This window comes from Cladophialophora yegresii (assembly GCF_000585515.1).
Source record: "Cladophialophora yegresii CBS 114405 chromosome Unknown aczIN-supercont1.5, whole genome shotgun sequence".
Taxonomy (NCBI): Eukaryota; Fungi; Ascomycota; class Eurotiomycetes; order Chaetothyriales; family Herpotrichiellaceae; genus Cladophialophora; species Cladophialophora yegresii.
In genome coordinates this window covers 2,055,523-2,070,632 of record NW_006913049.1, presented here as the reverse complement: position 1 = coordinate 2,070,632, position 15,110 = coordinate 2,055,523, and the positions used below count along the sequence as shown (strand labels likewise).

General features: G+C 53.8%; 6 protein-coding genes across 6 annotated transcripts; 3 read left to right on the top strand and 3 right to left on the bottom strand.

Moving 5' to 3' along the window:
• Positions 1-4,351: 4,351 nt before the first annotated feature.
• A1O7_07476 (uncharacterized protein) lies at positions 4,352-5,758 on the bottom strand (the record flags this gene model as incomplete). The annotated part of the gene is made up of 2 exons (XM_007761476.1): positions 4,352-4,411; positions 4,463-5,758. The coding sequence occupies 2 exons, from the start codon at positions 5,756-5,758 to the stop codon at positions 4,352-4,354; spliced, it is 1,356 nt and encodes a 451-aa protein (XP_007759666.1).
• A 416-nt stretch (positions 5,759-6,174) lies between these two features.
• On the top strand, positions 6,175-8,384 carry A1O7_07475 (lysine-specific histone demethylase 1; the record flags this gene model as incomplete). The annotated part of the gene is made up of 4 exons (XM_007761475.1): positions 6,175-6,252; positions 6,306-6,501; positions 6,624-6,835; positions 6,885-8,384. The coding sequence occupies 4 exons, from the start codon at positions 6,175-6,177 to the stop codon at positions 8,382-8,384; spliced, it is 1,986 nt and encodes a 661-aa protein (XP_007759665.1).
• A 21-nt stretch (positions 8,385-8,405) lies between these two features.
• A1O7_07474 (uncharacterized protein) lies at positions 8,406-9,413 on the bottom strand (the record flags this gene model as incomplete). Its single annotated transcript, XM_007761474.1, has 1 exon — positions 8,406-9,413. One exon carries the CDS (start codon positions 9,411-9,413, stop codon positions 8,406-8,408), a length of 1,008 nt encoding a protein of 335 aa, XP_007759664.1.
• A 461-nt stretch (positions 9,414-9,874) lies between these two features.
• A1O7_07473 (uncharacterized protein) lies at positions 9,875-12,194 on the top strand (the record flags this gene model as incomplete). The annotated part of the gene is made up of 2 exons (XM_007761473.1): positions 9,875-10,369; positions 10,467-12,194. 2 exons carry the CDS (start codon positions 9,875-9,877, stop codon positions 12,192-12,194), a joined length of 2,223 nt encoding a protein of 740 aa, XP_007759663.1.
• A 521-nt stretch (positions 12,195-12,715) lies between these two features.
• A1O7_07472 (uncharacterized protein) lies at positions 12,716-13,768 on the bottom strand (the record flags this gene model as incomplete). Its single annotated transcript, XM_007761472.1, has 1 exon — positions 12,716-13,768. The coding sequence occupies one exon, from the start codon at positions 13,766-13,768 to the stop codon at positions 12,716-12,718; it is 1,053 nt and encodes a 350-aa protein (XP_007759662.1).
• Positions 13,769-14,409: 641 nt separating this feature from the next.
• On the top strand, positions 14,410-14,875 carry A1O7_07471 (uncharacterized protein; the record flags this gene model as incomplete). Its single annotated transcript, XM_007761471.1, has 2 exons — positions 14,410-14,530; positions 14,589-14,875. 2 exons carry the CDS (start codon positions 14,410-14,412, stop codon positions 14,873-14,875), a joined length of 408 nt encoding a protein of 135 aa, XP_007759661.1.
• Between the last annotated feature and the right edge of the window lie 235 nt (positions 14,876-15,110).

The window sequence follows — 15,110 nt, the reverse complement described above, 5'->3', positions numbered from 1 at the left end:
CAGTTACGAGTACCCTCCGTCCAGCTCGGAGAATTCCTCGATATGGCGTCGTAGCGGACTAGCTAGCAGCCTGTACACAGTAGCTGCCGGGAGTGGTGAGGGGAATAGCCTGAGAATGGGGGAGGGAAGATTGGGAGGTACGTAAGAGCGAGTACACACTGTGAGGACTATGCCTCCAGTTAGGGGATGTGTTTCCCTACTTGTGATGGCTGTGATTGCGAAGATAATACATCTGTCGACGCAGCTGTGGCAATAAGAGTAGATTTCCATAATATTGTCTGCCACAGATTCATTATCCCAGGATTGGGCCGAGGTTCGAATCTTTCAGTTCATGCAAGGCGCAGAGGCTTTTGACGCCTACAGTCAAGCACTGTGGTACTGTACTGTACAGGCGGTGAGAGAGGCGGCGCCTGACACATATCAGATTGAGATGAGTGGCTTCAACAAGCTGCCAATATGCGCCCATGAAGCCAGTGCTTAGAACAGAAGAGTCTGATACTCCTGGCGCTCCTTATCTTAGCTGGTATCCCATGCAGGCTCTAGCTCGTGCACAACAATGAGGTCCCCGAGCCATGCCCGCCGAATGCGATTCTTTGCACACTTTAGTTTGGCTTGTTCAACCGCAAAAAATCATCGACACCAGGTGCTCGTGCTCTGCCGTCCGGTTTTGTTCGCCGTAATACCCTCGTAGACCCTTTCCCGACTTCGAGTCCAGGGATGCGAATGCCCGTGCCAGCACACACAAATGGCTTCCACTTGATTTTGAGTTCCTTCAGTTCTCCGTATCGCAACTTCCAAGGGCCATAGGCCAGTAGCGTTGAAGGCTCCCCATTGGGCAAATTGCAAGGGTCCCATCACGCTTGCGTGCCCTTAAAACGCCGCTGACTTCACCTGTGATGTGCCGCGTCTCTGCTGGCCACACAGCTTTCGTCTTACGGGACTCTTGAACGCCAAAGGAATTGTGGGAATCAACCACAACAGCCCTTTCCCATTCCGATTCCGATCCCCTCAGCCAGGTCTTGGGTCCTTTCAATCCTTACCACGGGCCCTTGAAGCCTTCCCAAATCTCCTTGTCCCTGTAGCTTTGCCGAATCAGGTCTACTAGCTATCCTCCATCTGAGCATTCAAATGGGCCTGGTGCCTTTGGACATGAACGCCCGGGGTCCGCCAGAACTTCCCGGCTTCTAGAGTCTGTGTGCCGATTTCCGGATGTGACTTTTCTGTCTAAGACGCATATCCGGGAGGGGTACCCGTACCTTTCCCAGCTACTCAAACAGAAGTGTTGTTGTGTTGGGTCGCTCATTATTATTGCTGAGTTTCAGCAACCTGTTGATAGGGATTTTATATCGCAGCCTTGCCGCGGGTTGGCAGACATGCACGCAACGCCTGGGGAAGTCACGGGCTCCATCGCTGATCTTGTCTATCATCTGGGGAATACAGCAGCACGTGAAGCAGGATTTGATGCTTGTTCCTGAATGCCACGGCGTACTGCCCGCCATCACGGAGCAAGGTCCATGATTATTCGCCACCCGTGTTTGTTCGCTGGAAACGCCCCGTGTAATGGTTGCAGGTAGTCTTTGCGCTGTGTCCCATGGGCGTGAGTACAATTGAGAACGCGCTACGATGGATGTGTCGAATAGCCCTTCCCAAATATCGAGACCACGGAGTACTGCGCCCAGTTGCCACCGCCAAGGGGTCAGTGTTCGAGCCCGTTGCAAGTTTTGCACCGCATATCTGTGCACTCCAACTGGTTTACAAGGTGCACTTGTGTGTGCAAAAGTGATGCTGCGTCGATGCCCAAATAGCGTTATACTTGGCCTCCAGTCGGATTTGTCGCTTGTTGTGGATTCTGTGCCCGGCTAGGCTTGCTCAGCCTCCTTTCCCTGGATGTCTACCCGACGAGCAGGTCTACTGTTAGGTCTGATCTTCAACGCACTGAACCACCAACCACCACCATCTATCGTTACGCATGAATAGCCCTGTGCTTCCGGGAGGCAACACGAAAGAAGGGTTCGACTAATCTGACGCAGGGTCTTTCAGCACTGATACTGCCGGCGCTTAATTCATAACTGCTGCAGCAATGACGTCCTCTCCTGACCAAGTTATGCTTACTGGGCAGATGGTACTCCGTACCATACTGGGTACACCAGGGCCAGACGTTTCTTTCTCGCGGTGGACCCAATATAGCAGTCGTAATCTCGAGCAAAGTATCGTGCTCCTTACCAGCGTTGGTAACTCGTATGTGACCTCTTATCGAAGTGGTACCCATTATTGCGAGTACCCAAGCCAACCTCCATCAAACCAAACCTCCACCTCGTTCGCTGGCGGCCTCAGAGGCCTACCGCTCTGGTGGAACCAAACCTGAAACGAAGCGATTTTGTCTTTGGTGCTCGAGCACCCAGGCTATCCCTGCCGAGGTGCCTTAGTGCGGCGCTCCCACGGCTGTGGCGCTCGCATACGGTCGAGTAGTGAGCCCTGCTTCTGGACCCTGCGCTAAGGTATGGAGAACACCTTCGGACTTCCATGCTAGCAAGGTTTGTCGAACAACTCACGTCATGCACGGTGGTCTTGGAGGAGGGCGACGATGGGCCATTGGTACAAGTGATCATCATCGGTGAGGCCCCAAGCTTTGAATCTGTGCCCTGCAGGAAGGGTCTCAAACCACAAGTTCAGACAGGATTTCGATGAGTTTTTGTGCACAAAACGCAGAACTCTAGTCGGAGGTGAAGCGACAGTGACGAAAAATGGGCGCTGCACTAGTTCAACGCTTGGCAAGTCAGACTGAGATTGATCGCAGGTGCCAGTCCGCTCTCCCGTTTTCGGCACCGGCCCAGAGGAAGTGGCGTTTTGGGTCTCCAGTCTTCGGAAACAGGCTCGCACCATATTCACTGATAGCTTCAAGAGCCGCCTAACCTACTTTGGAATCCAATGGAGGCTGCAGTGTGCATGGGCCATAGCACGGGACCGCACTACCGTGTAGACAATCTCCGCTCAGCATGAAATGTGCTTTGTGAACCATCACAAAGTGGCTCTGAAGCGGGAAGGGAGAAGGCGGTCGGTCGAACTAAGAGCTCGTAGTAAGAGCAGATGCTCCGTGGCACGGACTTGAACCGGAAGGGAATGGGACGTGCTCCAACATCAGCCCTCTCGATCGCATTGTCTTTGCAGCTACTCGAACTCGGGAGCGCAACAAACAAGACCGCCAGATTCGTTTCTGACGCTGCCATCTGGTCTTTTCACGTCGAGCGATGCATGCACAGGTCTCCTGAAAAGTCATCTAAGCTTGCGGATTCCCCTCGCCTTGTTGTTTTAGAGTTCGGACCAGCAGATCTTCGTAGATCCCGCGACGGCCTTCCCAGTGTCTAGACTTGTTATCTTTATCGTCCTCGCTGCACGGGTCACTAGGCACCTCGATATGGACTCATCGCGGCAATCACGGAGTATTCCACAATCGAATGCGGGAAGCCAATTTTCACCACAGACTGTGCAAAACCAGTCCCATCCAGCTGCAAGAGCTCCGAACTTTGACCATCCTGGAGGCTGGACCAAGAGCCCACCGAGCTAGGAGCCTCAGGCGAACACCAGCCAGCGTTGCTCGCTTCTTTTCGTCAAGCGCTTACGAAATATATTGTCCGTAGTCCGCGTTGGGATGGGTTAGCAGGTGAAAGAAATTGCGCAGTGACTGCGATATCGAAAGCGGTTACTGCCACCATTAGCACCAGCCTTGCACTGTGCCTAATAAATCGAGCCTTGTTCACCAGTGGCCGGCATGGACCCTGCAGTTGGCCAGATCGATCAGAATAGACGAGGTCGCCGAGCAGCCTACCGTGTAGAGTTGCCGATTCAGAAGCACTCTTGTAAAAGAGATCCCGGATCTGCTGTGGAGGGAGGGACAGCAAGGCAAGGGTGTGCAGAAGAGTGCAGTGTGCCTGAAGAGTTCTCGATCTTTGTAGGACCGACCGGCTTTTTCGTCCGGGTTATTGCTCCTGGCTCAGTCGCAATTGTCCACAAGTCAGGCCCGGAGGACGCAGTCAGCCAGACGAGGTTTTGACGATTTCTCATCGTTGCGATGTGCTTCTCGTGGAAGCCGTTGATTTGAGAATCATGTGTGATTCAGCACGTGGTGATCATCGTTGGAGTCCAGCGGCAGATAGACCGAGCACCAGGAACATCAGATCTAATTTTGTGGAGTGAGGTTGATCTGAAGATCAGGATCAACGAGGCTCTATCATCCATCCCCACCATACCGGACCCTGCCAAAGTATCAGGGAACGTCCTCTGAGCCAACCCTATGATTGAACGCCTCTCCAGATGCTCTTCGTTGGCATCTCCAGAACCTCGAGAATACCGTCTAACGTATTCTCTTGAGCTTCTCGGTTTGGAAATGTAATCGATCGTCGAAGCGATCGCTCTGCCACCGGTTCAGCTAAGGAAGCACTAGCATTGGGGTCAGTAAACGTACCTTCTCGGCAATAGTTGTTATGAGCTTGTTCTGCGCCTCTACTTCTTCTCCCGTGGCACGAGCAAGCAAGTTTAGGCGCCTGGCTGCGCCCGAGAGATCGTCAAGGTTTCGATCGATCTCATCCTCCATGGCATCATCCTCGCTATCAGCCTCGAATTGGTATTTCGCTCTTTCAGCCAGACTGGTCTTAGGTTTGGTGCCAGATTGGGTCTCCTCGAACCCTTTGAAATGCTGATTCATTCGCTGAGTGGTCTTGAAAGCAGCCTCGCGAGTAGCCTCGCGAGCCTCTCGCTCGGCGTGATGCCTATCCATGATCTGTTCGTCTCTGCGAGCACGCCTGTCCCCAGCGGTGAAAGGGTTATTCACGTGGACCGCGAACATGCTGCGGTTCAAGGTCTTAAGTTCTTTGGTTTTGTCCTCCGCAATGTTGATATGATTGTTTCCGAGATCGAGGTTGCGATCAGTGTTGTGCATTCTCTCGCCCTGAGCTCCGAGCCTGGCAAGTGTGTTCCGGCCCATTTCTTCAGCTTGAGCTGCAATTCGGAGAGCGTTTCTGGTGGATGCCACATCTTGCTGCTTCATGAACTTAATGTCCTGCTTGGTGGCATTGATGTCTTCCTCCTCCTCTTCTTCGGCCGTCAGTTGACGATCGCCATACGCACCGTAGCTGCGGTCACCGGCATCAGGCTGATTGTTGGAGTTGTACTCATAGTCGGGAGGCCCATCTGGACGACTCTGCTGCTTCTGCTCAAGTCGTTCCCGTGCTCCGCCAAACAGTTCATCACGATTACTGTCGTTGTCGTAGAGGTTGGGGGCGCTTAGCCCACCGTAACCTCCTTGCCTTGACGTGCCGCTGGTCTGTTGAACGCCGGCATACGGATTGCCGCCAGGAGGGCCACCTCCTCCATATCCGTTCTGATTGCCAAACTTGTCTGAACCGTAACCACTACCTTCTCGGAATCCACCTTGCGGAGGACCGTATTTGTTGTCACCACCAAAACTGCTAGTCGGCGCTCCGCCATAAGGGTTGTCTCTACCTTGTGGCGGCCTCTGTTGACCAGGACCGGGTAATCCCCTGACGCCGCCTTGACCTGGAGCAGCGCCCTGACCTGGTGGGGGGAGGATTCCAGCATTCATCTTCGCCTTTGTGTAGGGGTCGGGTGCAATCGTGGGCTGTGCGTACGGGTTATTTGAGGGCGGAGCGGGGGATTTGCTCTTCGATCTGGAGCCGAAGAGAGCGAGTCTACTGGAATCACCGTCGTCGTCGTCGCCCCGCCTGAGGCTGAATTTCCCCATCCTGGCGACGGGTTGAGGTAGTTAGGGTGCAATTGAAAGTCCTAGGGAGAAGACGAGTTCCTGGCTGGCAGACAGAGACAAAAGAGCAACGATGCAGAGCAGGAACTACTAATCTTGTCAAAGTTGAAGAAGGATCTCGAGCTGAAACAGGAGGGCGAGGACGTGGCTCGAGGCAGTGCTGTGAACCTGGACTCACCTCTTTCTCACTTCAGCCTGTCGGTCTGCGGCTGACGTTCTTCCGCGCGCCGCGCCCAATAACGATCGGTCTTGGCAGCCTGGACCACCAAATCAGATCCCGTTTCCGAGTCTCGATTTCACCAGATCAAGTTGCGAAGTGAACACCTCGGTTCCTGGTCAAGGTAGAGGTTCGCAGGGCTCGTACTATGGACTAAGGCTGCAGCTTAACTGTGAGGGCCATGGCCCCGAACATAGACAAAGAAGCGGAGCATCTCCGGAACAAAGCCAGGAAAGAGCTTCTGGCTGTGCTCGAGGGCGTGAGTGGACAGTCCGTCGGTGATGGCAGGCACTAGAACTGACATCGTGCCAGGTCCGGGGAAAGAAGAACTTAGTCATCGGGAAGGACTTGACTGGATTGCTCAGCCTCTTCATCCAGTTCCCCACCCTGAAAGAGTATGGCGTGGACAAAGTCTTCGAGCTCGAGAACGGGAACACCGACTCTTCGCAAAAAGGCATCATCTATCTCGTCCACGGCGAGAAGGCCAGCTTGGTTCAAGCTGTAGCAGGTACGTGTTATAGTCGTTCATATGAAGGCGACGGCACCACACGGAGACTGCACCGATGATCGCCTGTACCCTGCTGTCCTTCTAGCGCCGAGAAACGCCGCCAACGCTGACTTATGCTGCAGAACAGATCAAGAAACTTCAGCGAAATGGGTCAGTCGAGCATGAGATCTCGATTTGCTGGGTTCCCCGAAGAACCCTGGTGTCGAACAAAATTCTGGAAGATGAAGGCGTTCTAGGAGATGTCAACGTCTCAGAGCTGCCGCTCTATTTCCTCCCCCTCGAAGATGACCTGTTCTCGCTAGAGCTGGACGAGGCCTTCACTGATCTCTACCTGGTATGGCCCACAGAGTGTCAGATGGCGAGTTTGTTTGACGCTGTTGCAGAGACATGACCCTTCACCTCTATATCTGGCGTCCAAAGCACTGATGCATATCCAACAACGGCATGGCCTGTTTCCAAGAATCCTAGGGAAGGGGGACAATGCGCGAAGGCTTGCCAATCTTTTACTCAGGGGTCGCAAGGAGCTGGACGCCGATGAAGCTGCTACGCAGTACACCAGCTTGCCCAGCACATCAATCGAGCAGCTGATCATCATCGATCGCGAGGTTGACTTCGCTACAGTCTTGTTGACTCAATTGACATACGAGGGCCTCATTGATGAGATCATCGGTATCAAGCATAACCGTGCAGAGGTTGATTCATCAGTTATCGGGCCAACTCCTCAACCGCGGCCACAGGCGGGCCCCGCCTCGACTTTGCCTCTACCAGCTGTCAAACAGAGCCTGAAGCGAAAGATCCAGCTTGATTCATCGGACACGTTGTACGATCAGCTTCGTTCCTCCAACTTCGCGCTTATCGGTCCGCACCTGAACAAGATAGCTCGACGCTTGGAATCAGACTACGAAGGACGTCACAATGCTCGTGGTATCAACGAACTACGAGACTTCGTGAACAAGCTGCCTACTTTCCAACAGGAGCATCAGTCGCTGGCTATTCATACAAATCTGGCCGATGACATGACAAAGCACACCCGGTCTGACACCTTCAACCGCGAACTGGAAGTCCAGCAGAACATCGCTGCAGGGGCAGATCCAATCTATCAACATGATACCATCGAGGAACTCATCGCTCGCGATGCTCCACTCTCCACCATCCTGCGCTTGCTATGCCTCGAATCGACCGTGGCTGGGGGCCTGCGTCCCAAGGACCTAGAGTCCTTCCGCCGACAGATACTCCATGCCTACGGTTTTCAGCATCTCTTGACTCTCGACAGACTGGAGGAGATTCAACTACTGCAGCCACGCTCATCCGCTTCGGCATTGCTTCTCCCAGTCGGTGGCGCAGCAGGTCAGTCCGATAGGGGCACCAAAACAAACTACGCGTATTTGCGGAAGGAGCTACGACTGATCATTGATGAGTACAACGAACAAGACCCCGGAGACGTTGCGTATGTTTACTCTGGGTATGCACCCTTGAGCATCCGCATTGTGCAATGTATATTGCAAAAGCAGTATCTGCAGACACTGCACAAATCGCCTTTGCCGCTCACCCCTTCGAGTACGGGATGGACTGGGTTTGAAGACATCCTCAAATCGGCACGGGGCCCACTGTTCAATATTGCCCAGAAGCCCACAGATGAGAGCGCAGCGAAAGCCAAGGCTGCTTTGGCAGGCACTGGGGGCTGGAAGACCGTCTTCGTCATGTTTGTCGGAGGTATTACCTTTACGGAAATTGCCGCCCTCAGATTTATCGGACGCAAGCTACAAGAGGCAGGACAGAGAAAGAAAATCGTCATTAGCACCACTGGTATTGTGAGTGGTAGAAGTATAATGGAGGGAGTCATTGAGAAGTCAACCTTAGGTTCAGGACTTTCCGCAACCTGAAAACATGCATACGAAGGGCGCTCACATTTTGGAGCCCGATGACTTCTCCAGGCTGAATTGTACCTTGACACCCAGGTGATCAGTTATCCAACCGGCCTCGAGCCCTTCGTGCTCGATCAAAGCCTTCTTGACACTCTCTTCCTCCACCTCGACGCCATAACCAAAGCGCTCAAACTTCTCGACTGTCAATTGGCCACAGAAGAAAAACTTGTCCATACGGCTGCATCCGAACATGTTCCTCAGCTTTGTTGGTGCCATCTGGCCCCAGGTATAACCTTCATCACTATGCTCTTTACCCCCAAGGGTCAGATATGCGTCGTGGAGGTCATTATCCGAGTGGAGTGTTTCATCGAAGGCCTGAATGGCATTGAGATCTCCACCCAATACGCTGCCACTCACATCTGGACTGTGCATCCATTTCGCTGCCGTGGCCAATTGGTGTGGCCTCCTCGGAGGATCTGCTACCAACGACTCGAGATGAGTGTTGCAGATGCGGATGACCTGGCCGTTGCCGAATTTCACATCAACGAAGAGTCCGTCCCTCTCCATGACGGTCTGCTCGTAATGGACACGGAAGACCGCAGTGATAGACAGAGCTTTTGGAATGAGTGTGCAGGTGCCATAGTGTCCCGACTCCCAATATTGTTTGTCGATGTCGGTCAAATAGTAGTTCTCTCGGACCCAGGATTGGGCTTGCACCAGTGCAAGGTCAGTCTCAAGCATTTCTTGCAGCATGATGATGGTTGGTAAGGGTGTACCGCTGACATGCGACCGAAGGTGCTTGAGCGCAGGAAGCATCCTCTCATCCGCATATGGAAGCATGAAATCGATATTCCAGGATTGAACCGAGAAGGTGGAAACTGCCGACTCTGTCTTGGTGTCTTTGGAGGATTCAACCTCTTGCCACGAGGATGTCTGTGGCGAGAAGGAAAAATATGGCTGATCGAACCTCTCTTGCCGCTTCCAAGGATGCGAAGGCTTTTTCTTGGATTCGATGAGTTCAATGATCTTCTTGAGCTTGGGATCCATCGTTGGCCACCTGGAGATGTGCTGCGGTCTCGAACAGTATCGCACGTGAACGCCGGGAGAGACCCTTGCGAGACTTTGTAGTCCGGCTTGAGCACCTTTTATTTTCCTGAAAGGCCTGACACGCCGCAGTAAAGTGGACATGAAGTGACAGAAAGGCAGCAGTCAGCAGAGGATGAGATGAAGGCATTGTCGCGTGGAGCCGAGGTCAGCCTTGATTGGCCGACACGAACAGGCAATTGCTTATGTACAGGAATTAATTACTCCCTCAGCAGTTCGACTCCGGCGTGTTCGAAACGCTGCACGGTGTTGTCCCTCATATCCTCTGTATACAGTACACGTAGACAGGCCGGCATGTTACGCACTGGATGAGCGGCGGGTGACAAGAGCGACTTCGGTCACTGCCAGGTCCAGGCCAGACCATAAAACAGCATGAATACCGACAGACTCGTCAATTGCTCAGCATGTCAGAGCCAGGCTCGAACAGTCCGGCGTCAGCACCGAGTAAACGACCAAGACCCGTCATCTCGTGCCTAGAGTGCAGGCGCAAAAAGCTGAAATGTTCACGCACGCATCCATGTCAGCAGTGCGTCAAGATAGGCAAGCCCAGCAGATGCGAATATCAAGCCGGACAGGAACCTGAGCCAAACGTCGACTACTCTGCATCTTACAACACACCGAACAAGAGACCACGGCTCGTTCTGTCTCCCGACCATGAGGAAGTCGAAACATCCTCAGATAGAATCGACGCTCGTAGGCAAAGTTCTGTCGCGGCAAAGTCAGGCGTCCTCGAGGATCTGCAGGATAGAGTAGCTAGGCTGGAGCGCGCTCTTCTGGCTCAGAATGCGCACCCGAATGGCAAATCCGCCTCTTATTCGCATTCGACAGGTCTTCGTGAATCGGCGAGCAGCACTGATAAGACTCAACCTCTGAGAAGGTCTATTCACGTCAGCTCGAAGGTGAGTCTGTACCGAGTTCTGGCCAGGAACTTCTCGAGGAGTGCAGAGCTGATTCTTGCAGTTCACTAATGCCTGTGCATTTTTGACCAGGCTGCAGCATGATTCCAGCAACGCCCAGATACTCCAGCTGCGAGCGGACCTCACGGACTTCCATCGCGCAGTCGAGGGGAACCACCGAGGCCAGAGATATCAGGCCATGTCAGCCTCCTCAAACACTCGGCATACTCTACAGCTCCCGCCCTTCGAACTCTGCCAGAAGCTGGCAGTCCTCTACTTCGACAACATGGAACACTGTTTCCGGATCTTGCTCTGGTCCGAGTTCAAAGACCAGCTGGACCTTCTGTTCTCCGAGGGCGAAAGCGCCTGCAGATTTGGCTTCATTCCACAACTGGTCGGTGCTCTCGCCATCGCCGTTCTCCTAGGCACGCATCAAGAATGTGAAGCAGCCGCCGCATACAGGACGATCAACCCAACCGAGGCAGTACACTTCATGGACGAGTTCCTACGGAGTCTACACCACAACGACAGATATCGCCTACCGGCGCTTCAAGTGAAGATGCTCGTGCTCATGTGCAGGTGGCTAAATCTGGAACCGTTTGACAATTTGTTCCGGCTCAATGGTGAACTGCTGAGGGACGCCCTAGTGATGAAGATGGACCAGGATCCGGCGAGTCTAAAGAACGTCACCATATATGAAGGCGAATTGCGAAGACGCAATTGGATGACAATCATCGAAGTCGACCTCATGCTCTCGATCTTATGCCAGCTGCCTTGTTTGGTTCCCCCCTATGCGTCGCAATCCCCACGAAACGTCAACGATGAAGAGATTTTCGAGAGCATGTTGGCTCTCCCTGCTTCGAGACCGACGACAGAATGGACCGACGGCCTCTGTCAATATCTTCTTGCGCAGACCTTTCCCCGCAGAGTGGCGGCCTGCTCACAACTGGACAAGCTCAGCCGTGTCACAGCCGAAGACATTCTCCCGCACATTCGATACCTGGAACAAGTCCTCCAGGAGCTGCCGCCTCCTTTGCGCTTCAACTACCTGGGCGACGAGGCGAGTAAGACTCCAGCTCGCCTGATGGCCAGGATGGAGCTCGACATAAGCATTCGAAGACCGTTGATGCATCTATACTCACGTGGCATCCTATCCCCGGACCTGGACAACGTGCCGCGTGACATCCGAGCCGGGTATTTGCAAAGCTGCCTGATGATCGCCAACTACCAGGACTTGTTCGATCCACAATATTCCGAGCTCGATGTCCCCAGACCCCACGGGTACTGGGATTTCTTCTACAGCTGCTACAGACAGGAACTGGGCCAAGCGACGCTCGGTCTCTGTCTGGAAATCCAGAACCTGAGCTCTCCCATTCACGCAAACGGCGGTCTCTCAACAAATCCGGCGTCATCATCGTCGGATACCCCGGCCACTGCTGTCGTTAAAGCGCCGCCGTACACACGAGAGAGTCTGATCAACGCTGTCAAGGACACGCTGGAGCCCATGAGACGTCGGCTCCCGCACCGCGCGTCCAAGGTCAAAGATATAGTCTACTACGAGACCATCCTGGCGTCTCTGCTTCCCGAAAGCGCCGCGCAAGCCGGCAAGGAAGTCGTCATCACGGAGAGACTGCATTCCCTTGTCCGCGAGTGCCGAGCCGAGTTGGAACGCGCGGCCGTCTCAAACTGTCAGAGACACGAGCCGGGGCATCATGACATTCCTGACGGTAACATCTCCAGCTTTGACCCTCTGTGGGAAGGGTTTCCGAAGATCGACATATTTGAGCCACTCGACTTCGCTACTGCGTTAGGGGATTCGCGTCCCTGACGTCCTCTTACGCCTTCATCCAATATGGATGGCGGTCAGGAGGCTATGAGTTCGCTACAATCGGGACCAAAACCAGTATCAGAATCAATCAGAATACCGCACACCAGCACCACCAGTGCTAGATCCTATATTTGATTTTGGACTCTATATAGATCGATGATCTTGACATCGATATGACTTCGATACACATCATACCACATTGCACCATGCCAGGCCATACCATGCGTACCATATCGTGCATATGATACGGCATCGCATAAGTAGCCCAGATCGCGTCACGACGCTTCTCCCAGCCAGTTACAGCATTGTGTATGTACGTATGCATACTTGCGCTGCCTTGGTACGTAGGTGTGGATGTAATGTCTGGCTGGATCTCGCGCTTATAGTGCCCGACTCATTCCTTGTCCTCTGCCGGGAGGTTGGGGTCTTGTCGACCTTAAAACTCAATCGTGGTTAGGTGTCAGCAATATTCGGCTACCTTGGACCACTTCTGACATCAACGACACCACTCGTGCAGACGTTCAGCCGAAATATTTCCTCAACGCCTCGTAGATGCTGAAAATGATGGCCGAGCTAGGCGCCGAGCGGAAGACTGTGATACCACATCCGCGATAGAACCCGCGTAATCCCTGTTCGCGCCAGAGGTCTTTCCCTGTGCGCAGGAACGTCATCTTGCCTTGTTCGGCAAGGGGCTCGGCGTGCGAAGTTTGCATCCGCGACTTGATCGTGTCGGCTGGGTAGAAAACAAAGTTATAGGACATGCCTGCTACTGCTCCGGCGGCCATCTGCTGCCAGATTTTGACGTCCGCAGGGTGGGAGACGGCCGGATCGGAGCGGAGGAAGAGCATCTTGACGCCCTCGTAGGAGCCGAACCACGCCGCCGAGCCGCCTGTCTCGCGGATCAGCGTGCCGAGCTGTCCGTGCCAGAAGCCCAGAATTCCCTGCGTGCGGAAGATCGTGCTAATCAGCTGCATGGCACCCGGAGAGCGGGTCGTCGTGTAGCCCAGTTGGGAGGCCATCTCAGATTGTGGTGCCGGGAGGGGCACTTGCATTTTGCACTTTATCAGCTCGATGGGCGTCAGGAGCAGAGATGTGAATGCCCCAGAAGCAGCGCCACAGCCAGCCAGGGATGCGAATGGGAGTTCGACCTTTTCATTGGGATGTTCGTCTCGTTTGGCGCGGAGGGACGGTGTGGTTGCTACGACAAGGTCCTGGGCAACTCGATAGCTGAAGAACAGGGAGGAGGTCTCAATCGCCGCGCCGAGGAGTGGTGCACTGATGCCTCTGTACAGAGAGGCTAACGGGCCCTCAGGCGATCGAAAGGCAGACGAGAAGGCATCGAGAGGGCCGCGGAGGCGGGGGCTGACTCCGGGCTCGTGCGGTTGTGATTGTAGACGGACTTTGACCGTGTCGAAAGGATATTCGACGAATTTGCCGAGTATGCCTGCTGTTGACCCGTAGACTATGTCCTTGAGTGCTTCTAGGCTCTGGCTTTGGGTCGGAGGGGTGGCCACCTCTACCGGGGTGTGAGTCAGGCCCGAGACGGTTTGCAGCTCATCCTTGAAGGCTGCCATGCAGAGAGTGTATGGATAGGACACACAAGGCCAGTGTTATCGCGGTATCATGGTGTGGTGTGTGTTGAGAGGGGCTCAACTCGATCGAGAGACAAGCAGGAAGAGCGGTGTCGCAATGCGGGTGTGGGTGTGGATGGGGTGAGGGTGAAATAGGAACGGTGGTGAAGTAGCGCTGTGACACGTCAACTCCAGTCAAGATCCGGATTGAGGGAATTTATGTGAGTGAGCGTTAGATGCTGCCAATGCATGTTGGGCAGCAGAGTCAGAGTTTTGTATCCATTGTTTTTCCTGTGCTCGCCATTGAGGGGCAGCGCCAACTGCAATTGAGTCGCAGCTCGAGTGAGGGTTGAGCGAAAAGCGAAAAAGATGCGCGATGAATCGTCACGATAGGAAAAGCGTCATGCGTGCCATGCACGAGTGTCTGACAGGTGTAGGACATTGAAGTAGGCCACCAGGATGGTGAGAATCCGGGTATCAGACAACTGTATTTCCGCTGATCTTACCGCTATGATAAGATAAGAATTTTCGCCGGCCACTTTGCATCATCCACCGTGCCACCTTGTGTGCCATACCGCCAACACTCACCCCGATTTGACGCCTGACCATCAGATCAGTCCTGTGCTACAGAGACTACGGGCAGGATGTCGGTCACGAAGTCCTCACCGACTGAGGCTTTTCCCGGTGCCGTTATTGCCAGCGCTGTTTCGAAAGCTTCCTCACAGCTAACACAATTGACGCAAAAGCTCGGTAGAAGAGTAAATGGTACGAAATCTAAATGTCCATCGAGACACTAACGGTTTCAAGTGTTGACCGGCCACAGGCAAGAACTGGCATGAACCGAAGAAAGCCTTCCGTCCCACTGCAGGCCAGACCAGCTATGCCAAACGCAAAGAGCAAGAGAAGGTCGCACAGGTCGCGAAGGCCCGCGAACAGGAGATGAAAGAAGAGAAAGAGGCAGAGCGGAGCCGACGTATTCAGGCCATCCGAGATCGCAGAAAAGCCAAAGAAGAGAAGGAACGCTACGAAAAGATGGCTGAGAAAATGCACAAGAAGCTGGTGGAGAGAAGGAAGCGGAGAGAGAAGAGGAATAAATTGTTGAAGAGTTGAGGGTTGTTTGGATTCTGAAGTCCTACATCAGCCTGTTAAGAGCGATGGATCGGATGCTCCATGTTGGTCGGCTTAAGAAAGCGGAAAGCCAACTCGATCAGCCGCAGCACCACCGGGACTGAGATTTTGACGAGTCAGCCGCTCCGCTGCTTATACTGGAGATCGAGAAGGCAACCTTGGGGCTTTTTCGCGTCAGGACACGGTGCGAGCACATGTCTATCGCTCCTGTTCCTTG